General features: G+C 48.9%; 6 protein-coding genes across 6 annotated transcripts; 2 read left to right on the top strand and 4 right to left on the bottom strand.

Moving 5' to 3' along the window:
- Positions 1 to 212: 212 nt before the first annotated feature.
- N7457_004227 (MscL family protein) lies at positions 213 to 1,008 on the bottom strand (the record flags this gene model as incomplete). Its single annotated transcript, XM_057175272.1, has 4 exons — positions 213 to 332; positions 382 to 526; positions 600 to 795; positions 840 to 1,008. 4 exons carry the CDS (start codon positions 1,006 to 1,008, stop codon positions 213 to 215), a joined length of 630 nt encoding a protein of 209 aa, XP_057032319.1.
- A 427-nt stretch (positions 1,009 to 1,435) lies between these two features.
- N7457_004226 (uncharacterized protein) lies at positions 1,436 to 1,888 on the bottom strand (the record flags this gene model as incomplete). The annotated part of the gene is made up of 1 exon (XM_057175271.1): positions 1,436 to 1,888. One exon carries the CDS (start codon positions 1,886 to 1,888, stop codon positions 1,436 to 1,438), a length of 453 nt encoding a protein of 150 aa, XP_057032318.1.
- Positions 1,889 to 2,835: 947 nt separating this feature from the next.
- N7457_004225 (uncharacterized protein) lies at positions 2,836 to 4,149 on the bottom strand (the record flags this gene model as incomplete). The annotated part of the gene is made up of 6 exons (XM_057175270.1): positions 2,836 to 3,146; positions 3,206 to 3,276; positions 3,333 to 3,706; positions 3,761 to 3,828; positions 3,880 to 3,916; positions 3,967 to 4,149. 6 exons carry the CDS (start codon positions 4,147 to 4,149, stop codon positions 2,836 to 2,838), a joined length of 1,044 nt encoding a protein of 347 aa, XP_057032317.1.
- Positions 4,150 to 5,573: 1,424 nt separating this feature from the next.
- N7457_004224 (DUF614 domain protein) lies at positions 5,574 to 7,045 on the bottom strand (the record flags this gene model as incomplete). Its single annotated transcript, XM_057175269.1, has 2 exons — positions 5,574 to 5,806; positions 5,893 to 7,045. The coding sequence occupies 2 exons, from the start codon at positions 7,043 to 7,045 to the stop codon at positions 5,574 to 5,576; spliced, it is 1,386 nt and encodes a 461-aa protein (XP_057032316.1).
- A 1,812-nt stretch (positions 7,046 to 8,857) lies between these two features.
- Positions 8,858 to 9,282, top strand: N7457_004223 (putative MFS multidrug transporter; the record flags this gene model as incomplete). The annotated part of the gene is made up of 2 exons (XM_057175268.1): positions 8,858 to 9,132; positions 9,216 to 9,282. 2 exons carry the CDS (start codon positions 8,858 to 8,860, stop codon positions 9,280 to 9,282), a joined length of 342 nt encoding a protein of 113 aa, XP_057032315.1.
- Positions 9,283 to 12,483: 3,201 nt separating this feature from the next.
- Positions 12,484 to 16,539, top strand: N7457_004222 (inositol polyphosphate kinase KCS1; the record flags this gene model as incomplete). Its single annotated transcript, XM_057175267.1, has 4 exons — positions 12,484 to 12,793; positions 12,847 to 13,544; positions 13,604 to 14,568; positions 14,637 to 16,539. The coding sequence occupies 4 exons, from the start codon at positions 12,484 to 12,486 to the stop codon at positions 16,537 to 16,539; spliced, it is 3,876 nt and encodes a 1,291-aa protein (XP_057032314.1).
- Positions 16,540 to 17,388: the final 849 nt, after the last annotated feature.

Genomic DNA, 17,388 nt, shown 5'->3' with positions numbered 1-17,388 from the left:
ATCATTTGGTCTGGGATCCTAGACGTCTGTTTATACTATAGAAATCGTGTACATTAATCATAACCCAATTTATCTATCTCAACCACGATTCTTCCTCCCCCTGTCGCGCACAGCCTGGTATAACGAAAAAAAGAAAAGGCTAAGATCATCTCCTCGTGCATGCCGCAAGAATGCGAAACTGAACCCACCTCTATCCAACGCACACGTACCAGCTAAGGAATCTCCCCCACAAGGCTCGACCCAGCATCCCCTGATTCCTCCCGATTCTTATCACCTTTAGGTTCATCTTCCCTTCCATCCTGCCACGTAGAGCAATGCCGACAACGAAGCGCCTTGAACAAATTAGCGGAGACGAACAACACATCCAGCGGATCCACTCACCGCTTGACTAATATACTGTTTGCAGTAAGGACACCGAACAGTCGGCTTGATGATCTTCGTGTGCGTGACAAACATGTACAAATTTCCGACCGCGTAGAGAGTCAGACTGACGCCTATGAAATTGAGCAGGGTTTCAATGAACACTCTGCGAAGATACGTTAGAACGAACTGGCTGGAACCAGGCAATCGAATAATCCCATTCCATGGAGCATACATACCCATAAGCCAGAACTAGGGCACCATCCTCTCTCGCCTGGAGCAGAGTGTTATACCCATGCTCATTGCTGTAATTCGGACCCTTGGAAAGCACCGCGAATTTCTCATCCATATTCCGATTCAGGAATGGCAGGAGAGAAACAATCGGTAGAATCAGATCTGAGACAAAAGACGTAACGACTTTCGTGAATGAATTGGCTATACTTTAGAGAGGATCGAGATATCAGCATTTGTCCTCGCACACTCGTATAGTCGTTTCTGCGCAGAGACTAACATCAAACCCAAAGCTACCTCGAGCACATTATCCCGCGCCGCGAAATTAATGAACCCGTCCCACGCATGCCGCACCTGTTCCTGGGCCTTGTGGCCAGTCCGTAGGAGTACGTCGGTGCTTTCGTCTAGGCCGCGCATTGGTGTGGTTGTAGCTCCTCAAGGGGCATATCCGGGTGGAAGTCAGGAGAAAAAGGAGAAAACGCCTGAAACATGGCCGCTTTTTATCGGAGCGTTGGCGTTGCGTGTCATGTGGCGGTGGTTTAGGGCGCGGGGGTATAAATTAGGTAGCTTGGCGCTGCCCAAAAGGCATGCGATCGGCCAGTTGGGGGGGTCCAGTTGGCCTCGATGGCGAGATCCGGGGGGATGATTTGGTTGGGATCTACATTCTCGTATCACTGTGCTGGCGAATTGAAGGGTTTGCATGTTTCGACTCAGCTGATCTGGGGCAGCTAGAGTCGGTGTTTATATGATGATCTCTAATGTTACGGGTTAGACAACGAATACTGCTTTCTTGGACAAGGATCAAATTATATTAGGGTATCGATTGTTACAGATTCCACACCCACTACAATCCTTTGACAGCACGGAATCCAAACAAATAATATTGCCCCGACAGTTGCAAAGCCATATTCTCAAGGAGACCAGCAATCCAAAAGTTCTCCGCCTCGTTACGGAGAACGGACCGTGCCCATTGTTCTAGATCGTACTCTAGACTATCACATTGATGCTCGAAAGGAGTCTGGTCTGCAAGAGCCTCAATGAACCAATATTTGGGCGCCTCGGCGACAAGAGCGCACTTCGGGGCCTCAGCGACCATGTCAAGTCCAGCGTCTTTGACGTCTGCCACTTGGTTCCAGATCCTCATTAGCCCCTCATAAACTACTGATCGATGTGCGATGCCGCCTTGATTTTCCTTTTCTCTGATATAGAACGTTAGGTATTCGATCTCGTCCACGAAATCACAGCATTCCTTTTGGAAGTTCGCTTGCGGTGGCGATATTGGCTCGGTGTTAGGCATCTTGGGGAATTTGGAAGGTTTGATAGGTGTGGAGGTGGTGCTTACCTAGGCTTGACCTTCACCTAGATAGTATATAGTATACGCGAATTGATCACAGGGTAAGTAGGAAATAGTGGACAGGCCTTGTTAGGATACTAAAATCAAGTGGGTTGTTTGGGAATCCTCGGAGGATGGCGAGATAGGTGAGTGATACTTATACTTTGTGCTTGATATTGCTCTCTGTTGCGTATTTGATGTCTCTTTGATGGTGAAAGCAACGGTACCGAAGTCCGTGAAGGATATTGTTTGGTTTATTTTTGGCTAGGTCTGCGGTTCTTTCATTTCCTCCAATCAAACTATATTGAAATAGACGACAATACCATTGCTGGTGACTCTTAGTTCCTAAACAAAGATGCAGAGTATGCATATGAACAAAGATAGCAAGCCGATTCCGGCTTTCGCAAGGGAGACAAGGCTCAATGAAAAGGCTGATATTTTGCATTCCTTCTAGGAGGTATTGGGAGGTAGCTACTTTATTCTCCAGGCTATTCTAAAGTAGAGATCTCCTATAAACATCGATTTTGCAAGCTCGTAAGACGTATAACGCCCGAATAGATGCTGGTAGAGTGGCAAACCGTTATCTAGTACATCATGAGACTACCCGTGAGATTGACTCTAGGATATTTATGGTGAATGCCACCTCTTCAGCGAAGCATCGCATTCGTAACAAATCAAGACGGTGGCGAGCCTTATTCTGTGATGCGCTTATCCTACCTTATACTACCAGACTTCGAAACAAACTATTATGTAGACGTGGCTTGTTCGAGCCACAAAATCGTATTATACTTAGAATAAAGAAATAAAATGAATGAATAAAAGAATAAAAGAATGCCAAATCCCCTCCAAGGATAAAAAAAGAAGACTCCAGATCCGTATAGGTGTATATGTATAATTGAACCTCTCCTGCGTCAAACAGCAGACTGGTTATGCATCGGTGACTGGCCCAAATCACTGCTGGAGTCGGTAGAATGACTCTCATCGCCAGTAGGGCTAGGTGAGTTTCGTGGCCAGCCACTCTTCTCTGCAATCTGTGACTGGCTGCTTCTGTTTGCGTTGTTGCGGTTGCTGTTACTGCCGTTGGTGCCAGATCGGCCAGATATTCTAGACCAGACCTTGGTGTGCAAGACCTTGAATAGGGGTCGCATGTTCGCTAGACAAGCTGCGACGATTCCGACAGCGGGCTCGATGCATGTCCACACGCTTGCGGGGACTTGGTTATCTGGTTTGTACATCAGTAGTGTTCCGCGTAGATGGGGTTTGTTATGGATTTCTGCGTACAGGTAATGTCAGCGCCCATTTGGGAAAGCTCAATGAGGACAACGAGACGGATGATGTCGAAGATGAGAGTCCTGTCTTGGAGTTAGTAAGGATCTCTATTATAAAACCCAGAGTTGTTGGAGCTTACAAGAATCCCAGAACGAAGATCCCGGAAAGACCCAGCTTCTGAGCTTTGGAGATGGGAAGACTCCACACGATGTGAATCGGCATCAGGAGAATGATTGCGTCAGTCAAGATGTTGGGGATCTGAAGGCCATAGTAGAACTTTGATAGGTTCATACAGCCACCTGGTAGCTCGGGGTGCCAGAGCTTTTCGGTTGGGATGCAGGTAAAGCAACCGGCGACAATGCCACACGCAGCCCACAAGATCACAATCATTGATACAACATTGACGGAGTATTTCATAGCCTTGATGGGGAAGATTCTTCGGTACAGCATCAAAATAGATAGCTTGATGGATGCAATGCAGCAGGTATAGAGAATCGATCCTGTGAACAGTGTCTGTGGTTTTATCAGCAATGATCTTGCAACAAGAATGCGGATGCCCTCCCGTACCTTGAGGTAGATAACGATCTGTTCGGGGCTGACTTCGATGATATGGGTTCCGAGTCCATTGTATAGCACTGCTATCTGTCAGCTAATGACTAGGTTTGTTGAGAGGAGTTCCAACTTACACACAACTCCCGCTATCGATATACCATATTCAAAGATCTAATGAACGTTAGTAGCGAAATATATAAAACTCGGAAAATATTGCTCACCAAGGCTGATATAATAAGCCAATCATCCAGGAAAAGACCACTTCCATTGATTGCGCGCGAGACAATCCGGAAGCCAACAGCAGTCGTCGACAAGATGAAAGCAAAGCAAGTCGAAGTAATAACCACATGGCGCAAGTTATCATGGCTATAGCCATCGGCCGTCTGACCCAATGTATCCACCATATTGCAGGTATCACAGAGTGGTCTGTACAATTATAGGGTTATTTTTTTAAATGAATGAAAGCGCCATTCACGGCACGGTGAAGGAGTCCTCGATGTAATATATGCACAGAAACCAATCTATGGAGGGAAGGACCGAAAGGGGAAAAAAGGCAAGACAATGGACATGTCGCAAAGTATATTAACCCTGACGATTGCAATTATCTCGAATGACTGCTCGCCCGCAGGAATGGTTGCCGGGTCGCTAACGAGGCAAAAGAAATAGATGTATCCCGTCCTTGCTTCTTAGCAGCCGATCAACGTCCGTGATCTCCAACTAGTCGGAGAACACCCCACTCTCGCCCTTGATTTGCGAAGGCTTGGACGTCGGACTTTTCTGGGGAGGAAGTTCCCATGCCTGAACCAGCCTCTAGGAAGACATCCCACATTCCGACCCCAGTGCATCGGCTATCGTGCTCATTTTCGACATACATGTTTGCCATGCGTTCCCCGTTTTGTACATGGCCTTGCATGCCAGGTGGCTAGTGTGGCAATGTGACATTGTGGAGTCTCCAATGTCGGTTAATATACTCCGTACACACAAAGTACTCCGTACAGAGTAGATAGTAATCCGGATTGTGTACTCCATAGACAGAATTGGTGGGCCGTTTTGTAGATTGTAGTGGCGCATCGACCCGATGGCCTGGAAAGGTTGAGCCGCCTGTCTGGTAGGTCCGATCCGATCATGTCAGTTTCTTCAGGCCTCGACTTGATACATCGCAAGGACTATATTCTATATTGGGTCCTAGTATTGCTTTGCCACCTCTCAATGTGAGAGTGGCCCGCTGTCGTCGTTGTCCTGTATATCAGGGGTCGGACTTGCTGGTTGTGTTTGGTTGTTTCTTCATTGAGAGTTTAATGGTTCCATCTTTGGCTGGGAGTAATTGGCAATTGGCTGAAGAGACCCAAATTATTGATCGGGAAGCATTAGGGGATGTGTGCACCGAGACCTTTGTTGCAGAGATATAACGTACGCGTTTGAGCAGGTGCATTGTATCATCAGCGCACCAGCATCAATTGGATTTTCATTCTTCTTGTGTCTTTTGTGTGCCTCGGCCGAAGAAACTGACTCGAGGTCACCCCTCAATATCCTCGTTGTGGGGGTTGAAGTGGCAATATGATGCATCACATTTCACCAGCTGCATGCAATTAATCTGCAACATTTCCAAGTTAGTGAACTTATTCTATCCTTCAACGTCAGTTCTCCGAGTAAACTTCTCGCTTTCGCGCCGTAGCTTGGCGATCATGACCAACTGCGTACAAAAATTCGCGTAAATCGAGCATTTCGAAACATATCAGATGATATACAACATTATATCATGATCCATAAGCTATATACACAAAACATGACACGGTCGGAATTCCGGTTTCCCGTCAGGAATAGCGTGTTATCTTGAGGCGCCATACGACATCGGTGCGGGGGTGATATATGGCGAGAGCAGAGTCGTTCCTCGTTCCCTCGCTGCCCGGGCGCGGGTCTCCTCACGCTTCTGAATCTCCTTCTCGTCTTGAATCAACGTACAGCATGTAAAGCAACTTGCCCGCACGCAGTCTGATGCGATAGTACCCTGGATTCCATAGGTCTTTCTCGTTCTGGTGTGTTGGACAGTTGCCAGGAGCCCTGCGTGATTGTTAACATTGTTATTCCTCCCCTCAGCTGCTACATCGCAAATTTTGCTTGAGCTTGGACCTTATAACTGGACTTACATTGACATCCACAGAGCAGTCCCATCGCGGTGCATGACCCATTGCATGTCTCATAGCCGAGAATGTTGGTCGGGTCTTCCTTTCTGGATTTCATTGAGAGTCGGTGTTGTGTTCTTCCGTATAAAATACAGGGACATATTAATCCGAGACAGCAGATTCCGAAGTTCGACAACTCGCACAGCCCATTGCTCCACCCCCCTCCCATCACCTCTTGGTTTGGATGAGGGGTTTGGCCGGGTTGGTGGTATGCGCTCAGATCATCCGGAGAGGGAGCATGCGAGGCTGCTGCCCTCGTAGGAGGGGGGAAATAGGGCGATTTTGGCGACTGCAGAGGATTGGAATCTGGGCCAATTGTCATGGCCTCAGATTGTGATGATGCGTCAGGGTTTAAGGCCTTCAACGGGAGTGGGCCTGGTGAGCTGGGGGGCGAGACAGGCGGTTCGGTATATGAGAAATAGGGCTGAGAAGACGTCTGAGTGGCGCGCTGTTGCTCGTGGAAATCGATGTATGATTGCGTCTCATATGGATTGCCCACATGTGAGTTCGAATGCGGAGGCATCGGGACAGCATGCTGCGATTGCTCGGGTACGTGCGCATACTGAGGAGATATGGACATGCTACTTTGTTGGTGCCCTTGATGCTGTTGTTCTGATATCTTGGTATATGGCTGGGGTGTATACGACCGAGGAGACATCGTGTCGTGTTGTGGTTGGGCTAGGTTTGTATATGATTGTGCATAATCTTCGGTGCCATATTGTCGGTCTTCGGACGCATTCGAATACAGCTGCAGAGGCATTGAAGCGCTGTGCTGGAGCTGTGACTGGTGGCGCTGTTGGCGCTGCTGTGCTTGAACCAATGGCGCATAATTGGCCGGGTGCTGCTCCAGGGGCGGGCAGTTGGTATAATCTGGCATTATTCCCTGATGTTGCAATTTAACCTCCTTCTCACTCGGCGCATATGACCATGCTCGCTGTCGCGTTTTCTGGGGCTCGTCTGTCGCAGGATGCTCCGGCGGTGCGCTCGAGTCCGCTGGGGTCGGCGACGATAGCTCCCGTTGGTGAGATTGCGGGTGCATTTCGAGCGGTGTTTCCATAAAGGAGTATCTTTCGTTGCTGTCACCACTCAGCGTGGTATCCACGTTCAAGCGACTCATTGTAGAGGAGCTTAGGGCCCGTTATCGGATATGGATCTCACTTCGATCGTCCAGCCTTTCTCGACCAAGAAGATTTCAATGATAAACCTGGTTGATGAAATTTTGTATAACAGAGCAGATAGGCGAGGTCGCGGTTGTATGGCATGCGACTCTCAAGAGCACATTTGCGGGCATCAGCAAAGGTGATAGTAAACAGAAGAGCCGGCGTGCTGTTAGATAAGGCGAGACTGATCGACCAAGGGAAATGGGACGTATAAGCTCTGGGGGCGTTCGCTACAGTGGAATCTAACCTCCAATGTGAACGGAGGCGCATGGTGGAAGGCAGCTAGCATCGAACTAGGACCCGAAGAGGAGAGAGTGTCTAAGGAGCTTCGCAAGCGGGGCGTACGAAAGTAAGAGCTGTGCGGGGATGCGAGCATATGAGTGGTCTGAGAGCTTTCTTGCTCCGTTTCAAGCCACCTGGTTCGTCAGACTGAGTTGTCCTGAGTGTTGGCCCTAATGCATCTGCTTCACATCACTGGGGTTTCTGGTTGGGCTACGACCCGCCCGGCGCCTCCCGTTGGGGGATCACGTTTTTCCATCACAATCACATCCCCGGCGCTGTTGGTATTGGCCTTGTGATTCTCCTCGGACGAAATTTTCTGTCATGGATTTAGATTGTATACAACCGTACGTGCTCTTGATATTGTACAGTTACGTTGCAAATGATGCAACCCGATGGAGCCATCACCTTCCCCGCTATGCCTATTTGGGACTGGCGTGTTGGCGAACCAGGAACACCGATGTATACCTTCAAGGATATGCCCAGCACACATACCTTATGTACATACTAGGGAAATGCCATTCCCTTTTTCCGATGGTCTCTTTACTTATTATATCACAGTCCTACATAATAGCCCTTGTGCTAACCCAGTCTCTTTCGCTCGTTGAGCTTTTTCATCTTCTCAACAGCATGCCACCCCTGGTCAATTCTAACCGCTATACCCGATTTCTGTATGCACATCATGATTGAGTTCCGTGCCACTCTCATCCACCAAATGGGTCATTTTTTGAGAGCGACTGGGGTATTGTCCGGAACTAGCTACTATCACTTGCTCTGGAGATGCTCAATATCGAAAATCATGGGTGTTTTGCTATCACCAAGGTTATGCACAATGCAACCGGCACAAAAGGCTCATGAGTTCATGTCCGGGAAGTCTGTCATGAGGAAACTGCGAATTTAAGCCTAACCCTGGTAAAACCTAGGCATCATTGGGATTTGACCTCAAGTCGGGTCAAGGATAACTATAGATGGTCGTTTGAAGCTAGGCCCGGCCATCAGTTCGCCTTTGTGCTTTCTGGGAGACCACTAATAAATATAGATACCGCACGTTAACATGTGGCCAGAATTGAAGCCTCAAATCTGTTGCTGCCGACGATATCGATCTATGATGGTGGGTTACGAAACTCCGGCATTAAGATGTATAGAGGCCTGCTTCAGCGGAAACCAGCTGAATTCAGATTTAGGAGATAGATTCCGGATCACTATCCACTTTTACACAAACTCAATCTGGATTATAAATTCATCTTTCACAGATTTCTAGTTGCAAACAACATTCTATTGATTCCGGATTTCGGAATCAGACTCCGGTCGTCTCATCCACAGTCGGGCCCAACTCCGGGGTATGGATCTATAGACGCGGAGCACTCATGATCAATGACGAAGATTCCCCTTATATATGTTCTCGCACCATCATTCAGGATTTCTCAATCATATCATGCTAGCAAAATCACACATTCTCTAATCTCAACTTGGACAACTCACATCTTGCAATGGCCGAGCCAAGGCCTTATACCTCAAAAGGGCCTCCTATGGACTCCTCCGTATCTCTTCCGACTTCTTCGGTGCACGTACAGGACGGTGGAGAGAAAGGCTCCTCTAATAATGATGTAGAGCTCAAGTATGAGTATCCTACAGGCCTGTCACTCACCTTGATTCTCACATCAGTTACCCTGGCCTATTTCCTATTTTTTCTCAACCTTGCCGTGATCCTTACGGCCACACCAACCATTGCGTCCCAATTTGACTCCCTAGTGGACATTGGCTGGTAAGTACATGCCGATTCATTTCTTCCACCACTACAAGCTGCTTTAAGCTGCTTTTAGGGGACACTGACCCATTTCTCTCCAGGTACGGCGGTGCCTACCAGCTTAGAAGCGCAGCATTTCAACCTTTGAGCGGCAAAATCTACAGCTAGTTTTCTATTAAGGTATTCCTTGGTCTAAATTCTTTTTTCTTTCTAGCCAGTAAGGCAAATTCTGATAACACCGCCATGCAGGGGATGTTTCTTACCTTCTTTTTTGTTTTCGAGGTTGGATCTGCAATATGCGAGGCGGCACAGTCGTCGCCAATGTTCATCGTCGGTCGTGTTATCGCAGGCATCGGGTCTGCTGGAGTAGCTAACGGCGCTATGATAACCATGTCCCCGGTTCTTCTAATAAGGAAACAGGCGGTCTTTATGGGGCTTAACATAGGTATGGGCTAGCTTGGCCTTACAACTAGCCCCATTATAGGAGGGGCTTTTACTATAAATGTTTCCTAGCGGTGGTGGTCGTTACCTTCTATCATGTATTGAATATCCTAACCCAAGAGGATAACTCTCCTATATTAGGCTTTTATATCAATCTCCCTCTAGGTGTTGTCGTTAGCGGATTCCTTCTCTTTAATCCTATCCCCGATAGAAACCCACGAGCCCACCGCTAAAGATTTTGAGCACGGCTATTAAATCCTTGGATCTCTCTGTTAAACTGAGCTAAATCTGTTTGTTTATAGTACATCTTCGCACCTTGGGCGTCAAGACGCTGTGCGATGGACACCTCAGATGGAAGAGGCGCTTCGAGTCATTACAATAAACAAGTCATGTCCTACGGATCAATTATTTACTTCTCTAGTGCGCCTGCAGCTATTAATACAACGAGCGGATGTCCGACAACACGATAAGAGGGATTATGCTCGCGCAGGAGCAGCTCCTATAGCGGCCTCTGTTCCTCGATTGTTGTATCTCAAATCTTTACGAAGACGACTATATGAGCTGAAATCTACATTTCCCCCAGATCTTCACTAGATAGATTAGTATATGTCGTTTTTCGGGCAAATGGCTTGGCCGAATTTCCGACGCTGCGGGATCGCTGATATATATATCTGGTGACTAAGTAGACATTCTCTATACACACGCGCAATACGTTGAGTTATATATAAATTAGCTAGATTTTTCTATGAGCCAAAGCCCTCTATTGGATTTCCCTGGAAGAAGGGGCCACAACGGGATTATGCTGGGATTCGAACGCTGCGAGTGCTTAGGGCAGTTAGTTGAGAATATCAAGTCGGGGGTGGAAAATTTCTACCGAATTCTATGCCCGAAAGTTGTCGGTTAACCCTTCTATTTCTGTTCTCAAATGATTCTTATTATCACCCTGTTAAAATATCTCTCCACCCTGAGCGATGCGGATTGTGATTGCCAAGCGGTACGAAACACCGTCCACATCATATCAACCCTGGAGAGTATGCTCCAGAAACTGGAACTTGGTAGCAAGGAACCCGAACTTTAGTGCGACGACTATTTACTCCGATTTTTGTCTAAGCTTTTGACTCGATGTCGGCTGTGGGCTGAGGCCCGGTGGGATATGGCTTCCCAGGTACAAGTGGAAACTAGGCCGGGCCGGAGTGCCAACCCCGACACAACCTCTCACCACCACGATGTCCTAGATCTCGATCAGATGGTCTGGATGCACTCGATGGATTTGGGAGCTGATCAGTGGTTTGAAAACGTACTGAGTATACCTGCGACATTCTAGTAGGTCCAAGGTTGTTGCTGGGAATTCTTTATCGTCTTTGGTATGGCTCTAAGCCCTATTGGGGTCCCTCCCTTTTGCAGATATGGCATATGAATGTGTTGTTACGAAATACGCGAAATGATTTCCATAGGGCTCGGATTCCAACGCCGAACAAAGAATATTCGCCAAGCAGGCAGCAGTCCGTTGAATTCTACTGCGTAGGTCCTTTGGCTGAATGTTTGGAGGCGTCTTTTGGAGCCAAGTGGGGGGCACTTAATCTCGGACAAACCAAAACCAAAGCGGATTAAGGGCTTTTTTAGTTTCTCTTCAGACTCTGGGGAAGTCCCTGAGCATCTCCATTTAGCCCGGGAGCTTAAATCATGACTCCAACACACAGTAGCATTGGGCCATTCTGCCCAAGAGCGAGATCAACATAACACAGGTCATTCAAAATGATTCGGGGGAAAACACCTATGAACGACCGCATCGGCTGCACGGCACGCATTGAGTCCAATGATTGGCAGAACGTCATGCAGGATACGGAGTATGTGAAATCAAATCAAAGTGACAAACTGACTGCCCTCATTTCAAGTTGGAGTACGGCGATACGGCGGTACACTACGGACTACGAAGGACTATTGGAAGAAATATGAGGTCTCCAAAAGCCTTGACACATATCATCTGGAGAAACTTCCAGTTGGTAGCACCCAATGTGATGAAGCATCCTCGTGAGAATCCCCTGCCAATCAAGAAAATCTCACATTCCGAGGCCTCCGGTTCCTGAGCTCGAGTGGTATCTGTGCCATGTGGACGTGTTGGAAGGGATATATTGTAGTCATTATTGCCCTTTCACGGAGTACAGAGTATGCCATCGTGGCTTCAATACACCGGGGACCCTGGTAGACAGGAAACATCGTAAGACGAACAAAGATGAGGTTGTACGAAAGTGAGAGTTGATTCCCATGAGTACTTGTAGTTGCTGTATCGCATTCTAAGAGAACGGAGGGGGGGCGACAGACACCTGGAATGAAGTTGTAGTGAAAGAGAAAGACTCAGGAGCAAAGAGGCAAACTCCCCGTTCTGATTTTTTTTTTTTGCCCGGTGACTTCATCTTTCACCATCTTCCCCGTTCCACAGCATCTCTTCTTCTTTTTTCTCCACTTTGGAGGTCACTTTCCACATCTCCCTTTTCTTCCCTCAAACTCATCTCGGACTCTCTGTGTTTAGGAGGCTTCATTTCAAAACAAAGATCGGATCCACAATTCAAGGGCGGTGACGGACGATCGGCGCCAAAGGGCTGTCTTGGCCCAAACTCCCATTTAGGTTCTTCGATTCCTCTCTATTCTCTTGCAGCTGTTCTGATCCCGGCATTCCGACCGATTTGCGGTCAGCTCTCTCCACCTGTAAGATCTCGCCTTGCCCAAACGTGGGCCAAAACTCCTTCCCTTGTCTCGAAACTCGCATAGAAGACCAATTTCTCTAACTTTCGCCTCTTGTCGTGACGCCAGTTCCCGTCTAGGTAGTCCCCCATTAGCCCAATCCTATCTCTCCAACGACTACGAGCCCAACCACTCCGGTCTCCGCTTCCATACCACCCCGACCTGTACTTGTCCAATGTCCTACCCATGTCAAATTCGCCGTCCGTTCCCGAAGATACCTTGCCTAATCCCCTGGTGACACCTGCTGCGCCTGCCCAACATGATTGCTCTAAGGATGTTATCCAAGGACGGAGCCCACGTCACCACTTACGGCAGGGCCAGCATCTGTCCCAGGGGCCGAGGGAGGTGTCATCCCCATCGCGGGCGGAGTCTCCCACGGCTCAATCCTGGTCTCAGCCCGCCTCTCGATTTGCTCTAAAGAGAACCGCAACCACACCCCCAGAAAATACCGCGCAACCAGATATTGCTTACAGGCCTCAGCTGTCAGAGCGCGACAGTATCTTTGCAACTCATTACCTCCCCTCAGACAGTGGCGCCAATACTCCACAGTTACCCCCGAAAAGGCCTTGGGCAATGAGCGCCAGGTCAACTTGATACCCAGGCTCGATGATGCACCCGTGTCTCCAAGTCCATTCCCCAAGGTCTCTCCCCACCATTTTAACGTCGACCCTTCCCCCATGGAAGTTGACGTCCACAGACACTCTCCACTGCGCTCCTCCGCCCTCTTTCCATCTTGCGATGTTCCCCGTTTGTCTCTCCTGCGCGCATCGACCTCGCCAACTGATGTTTCCAAGAGTCCGAATTTAGAGGCGAGCGTGCAGGCACATTTGAGCGGATCCCAGCGGCACAAGGTGCCATTGGATGACACAGGTACGAATGTTAATCATTTTTATGGCACTTTACCTGGACATAATCTCCTACCATCTGCATTAGATGATGTTTCTCGTACTCCACACGGTTTGAACATCCGATCCTCTGGCCACGAGGGCGCCCAGGTCAGTCGGGATTTCTTATCCTACAGTCCTAAGAAAGAAATTCCCCCATCCCATGCTGTGGTTGAGCGAAGCCCAAGCAGAGGCCGTCGTGGCCGAGTTGACAGTTCGATTGAAGCCAATTTGACCAATGCAGAGCCGGCTTCTAACGTGCGCAGCCGTAAGTCTAGCCATTACTTGGGGCTCTTCAAAGAAAATACCACTTCACCTGATCGCAAACGGCCACATGATGAGACATCGGAGTCACGGGAGGGCGTCATTGAATATGAACAGGAATCACATCGTTCAGAGCCAGATATTTCGCTTCGTAAAAGCATCTCACTTCCCGTGCTTGGGGAGGGTCCATCTCTGGACCCCCAACTCCAACTGAGCTTTCTTTGAACCTACAAGACGATGAGCCATCTAAGCGCCGTCCTAGAGCGCTACCGCGCAGCCTGCTTGAGGAGATCAGAAACTTTCACCTCACGCCTGGCGGTTGTCGTGGATCTTCTTTCTCGAGAAGCATTCCGACTCAGTACTCAGAGCGCAGCAGGGACTATTTCCAAAAGGATCCCCATGTTGGAATATCTCCAACTGATTCTTTTGAGCAAGAGGAGCGTCGGGGATCTAGGCAATTTGGGGTTGAGGAAGAGGAAAATGAGCAGATCTCTTCTGCCGTTTACTTCCCTCACGAGCGCACGGTGCCTGAAGGGGTTGATGGCATACAGCAATATCCAGAAGGCCCTCATGATGTACAACCTGTTCAGTTGAAACCTGCGGATAAGGGCCATGAGCTGCTGTTAGTGCCCCAAGAACGTAGGGAATCTCCCGAAAAGAAAATCAGCCATGTGGATATATCCTTTCGATCTAAGAATGAAAATAAGATCCTTTATGGCAATATTCATTCTCCGCGCGAGAATCTGCCAGACAGGCCGTTGAGTATCATCTCTGAACACACCTGTGGTTCAACACATGGACCCGATGCCGATGTTCCATCAGCAGATGAATTTACACAATCTGCCTATGATGACATTGATGTGACTGACGAGGCGGAGACTCCAACGGCGACACCGACCCCAAAGTCTCGCCTTCTTTCTCGCCCGAAACCTCAACCTCAACCCCAACCTCCTGGGCCTCTGGGTGCTGTGGAATTGAAACCCTATCGACATCAGGTTGGTGGGCACACCACAGTCTTCCGTTTCTCCAGACGTGCTGTATGCAAGCAATTGAACAACAGAGAGAATGAGTTCTACGAACGCATTGAGCAGAGACACCCGAATATGCTGCTGTTTCTTCCTAAGTACGTAATCCTCAACCGCATAAAAACAAGCAGTTGGCAGTGTGATGAATACTAATTTTTCGGTGTAGATACATTGGCGTGCTGAACGTCACCTTCTCGAAAACTTCCAAAAAGCCAAAGGATCAGGTTAGTTCCGCTAACGGGAAAACTCAAGATATGGCAGTCGCCAATGGAAATTCAGCTCTCAGTGCTCAGCTCCTCGCAGAGCCGCAAGAGCCACAGCGCATTGTCAGTCAATCCCAGGTTACAGGTGTGATCCCCAAGGTTATCCTTGAGAACAACCGACATATCATTCCTGCCGATCTTTTTACCCGTCAACAGCGACCACGAACGGCGGATGCTTCAGTGAACCGCGCACGGTCGATGGACGGTCTTCAGGGCATGTCAGCAGAGTCTGACTCATTGGCTCTGAGCAAGCGGGCTAAGATCTGGGGCGCTACCACTGTGAATCTCAAGCTTCAAGAACAAGTTCTCCGCGAAGTGTTCAGCCCTCCAACCATTCATCACCACCGAAGGCATGCTCGGGGCCACGTTCATCTGCCAAGAGCTAATTCCGACATGCCGGTCACCCAGCACCGCCGAGAAAACCTGTCTGAAGATCGTACAGCTAGTAGTCGACGGCCGGTCCCTGGCAAAATCACGGCTCTGAAGACAGAAGCGGTTGACATTGTGGTCTCCCCTTGTGAAGGGCCTGCTCTTTCATCGTCGGCGTCGACTGCCCTGGATACCAATCCAAACCGCTTAGAGAAGATCCGGACTGAAGAGGAGCCTAACCGAGCAAGCTCGCTTTCTCGGGCTTCCCATTCTCATGCAAGACGACGGCATTCTGGAAGTGGTCTCGAGAGACGCGGGAGTATAGACTCTCGAGGTAATAGGGAACTGATGTTCTTCGATGACGATGGTTATGGCGGCGATAAGGAGGATGAGATCTTTTCTATGGAAGCTGATTGCTCTATTCCTTCAACTTCATCTTCTGCCACCAAGAGCTTAGCCTCCACGGCGTCAGACAGTACCTCGACCAGCGATCCCCACCCTACCGAAGGATTCGTTTCCGGCAGGGATTCTGATTCTTCCCGCTTGCAGCCAAAGGAACCTGTCAACTCGATCTTGCCCAGCAATCCGAAGGAGGCACAGTTGAGAAAGGATGAACGAGTGCAATTTTTCCTTCTTCTCGAGGATCTCACAGCTGGTATGAATAAACCCTGCGTGTTGGACCTGAAGATGGGCACCCGGCAGTATGGTATAGAGGCGAATGAGAAAAAGAAGAAGTCTCAGCGCCGGAAATGCCAGTCTACCACTTCACAGCAGCTCGGCGTGCGACTCTGTGGCATGCAGGCCTGGAACGTCAAAAAGCAAGAATATATCTTCGAAGACAAGTATTTCGGGCGAGATCTGAAATCCGGTCGCGAGTTCCAGGATGCGCTCACGCGCTTCCTTTACGATGGGGTCAATTATGCCAGTGTGGCCAAGAAGATTCCTATCATTCTAGAAAAACTCGCGCTGTTAGAGCACATGATCCGACAGTTGGATTCTTACCGTCTCTATGCTAGTAGTCTCTTGATTCTTTATGATGGAGAACCATTGTCTCCTCAGCAAGGACCACCTCGTTATACTGGCGGGCACTCGCCACTCAAACGTGGTCCGTCCGGTGATAGCCACAACAAAATCGATGTTCAACTCAAGATTGTGGATTTCGCCAACTGCGTCACTGGCGAGGACAAACTGCCACCGGATACACCATGTCCCCCTCACAACCCGCACGACATCGATCGTGGATATCTGCGTGGGCTCCGCACGCTCCGTATGTATTTCCAGCGGATCATGAAAGAAGTCAGTCTCGATGAGTTCATCGAACGAGGTGAAGGTGAAGCGATTGCACTAGGCTCCCAACCTGCGGCGCGCGAGAGACCGTCTGACCAGTACTGGGATGAGACCATGATGGAAAGCGACGCGGGCGAAGTCAGTTTCTAGTTCTCTCATCTTTTCATTTCTGTTTTGTTTCACCCTTTTTTTCACATTGATCTCTCGGCCTAATGCCGATACGTGGCGTTCGGAGGATAGACCATTTCTTCCACATTGGAGCGCCAGCATTCATGCACCAGTGCCTGACCTCGTCTGATTGGCGACGGGCACTACGAAATAACGACCCGCCCTTCATCATGGCTGCTTCTATGATCCCCGTCAACGCTTGGATGCATTTAGAGTCGTTTCCTTTCCTCAATTTGTTTGTTCTTTTCACAGCAGCCTCTTGCTTTTCTCGGGCGTGTATCAGTCTCCCCTTCATTTCTCTGTCTTGTTTTATTGATATTGATAATACCCCCCAATGTCTCCAAAGCTTTTCTTCTAATTTTCGGTCTGCCTCCACCATGGGTTCCTCTGATGTTACTCGTATTTTGTACATGGATCTTTGATGTTTAGATGGCTAATTTACCTCCATTCCCCATTATCCGGCGCCATTTCCCTCGTAGATAACGTGACTGCATCCTTGTAGTGAGTCACGTGGAATGACTCCAACTCTCTCCGCTCCGCACCTTTTCCCCTCAACCAGCCTCGGTCAAGGCAGCTTCCTAAGATATAACTATTGCGTCGATAATTTGACAGTGAACATAACTCCCAAATAAATTCACGGCGATCGGAAGCGGCATTCCAATGACGTAGCACGACGACATCGAACAACTCAACTGATTCACCCAGCTGACACCGCCGTCTCCCCACCTTTGGAGCTCCATCACACCCGTGAGTTGGGGGACGACTAACGTGCTCGGCAGGCGTCTCAGAGGGGCCAGAACCTGAACGCCACATCTTCAAACCTTGAAACCT

Source organism: Penicillium paradoxum, assembly GCF_028828445.1.
Source record: "Penicillium paradoxum strain IBT 22861 chromosome Unknown utg000004l_segment0_segment0, whole genome shotgun sequence".
Taxonomy (NCBI): domain Eukaryota; kingdom Fungi; phylum Ascomycota; class Eurotiomycetes; order Eurotiales; family Aspergillaceae; genus Penicillium; species Penicillium paradoxum.
The sequence above is the reverse complement of the archived record's forward strand: the minus strand, read 5'-3'. Positions and strand labels throughout refer to the sequence as shown.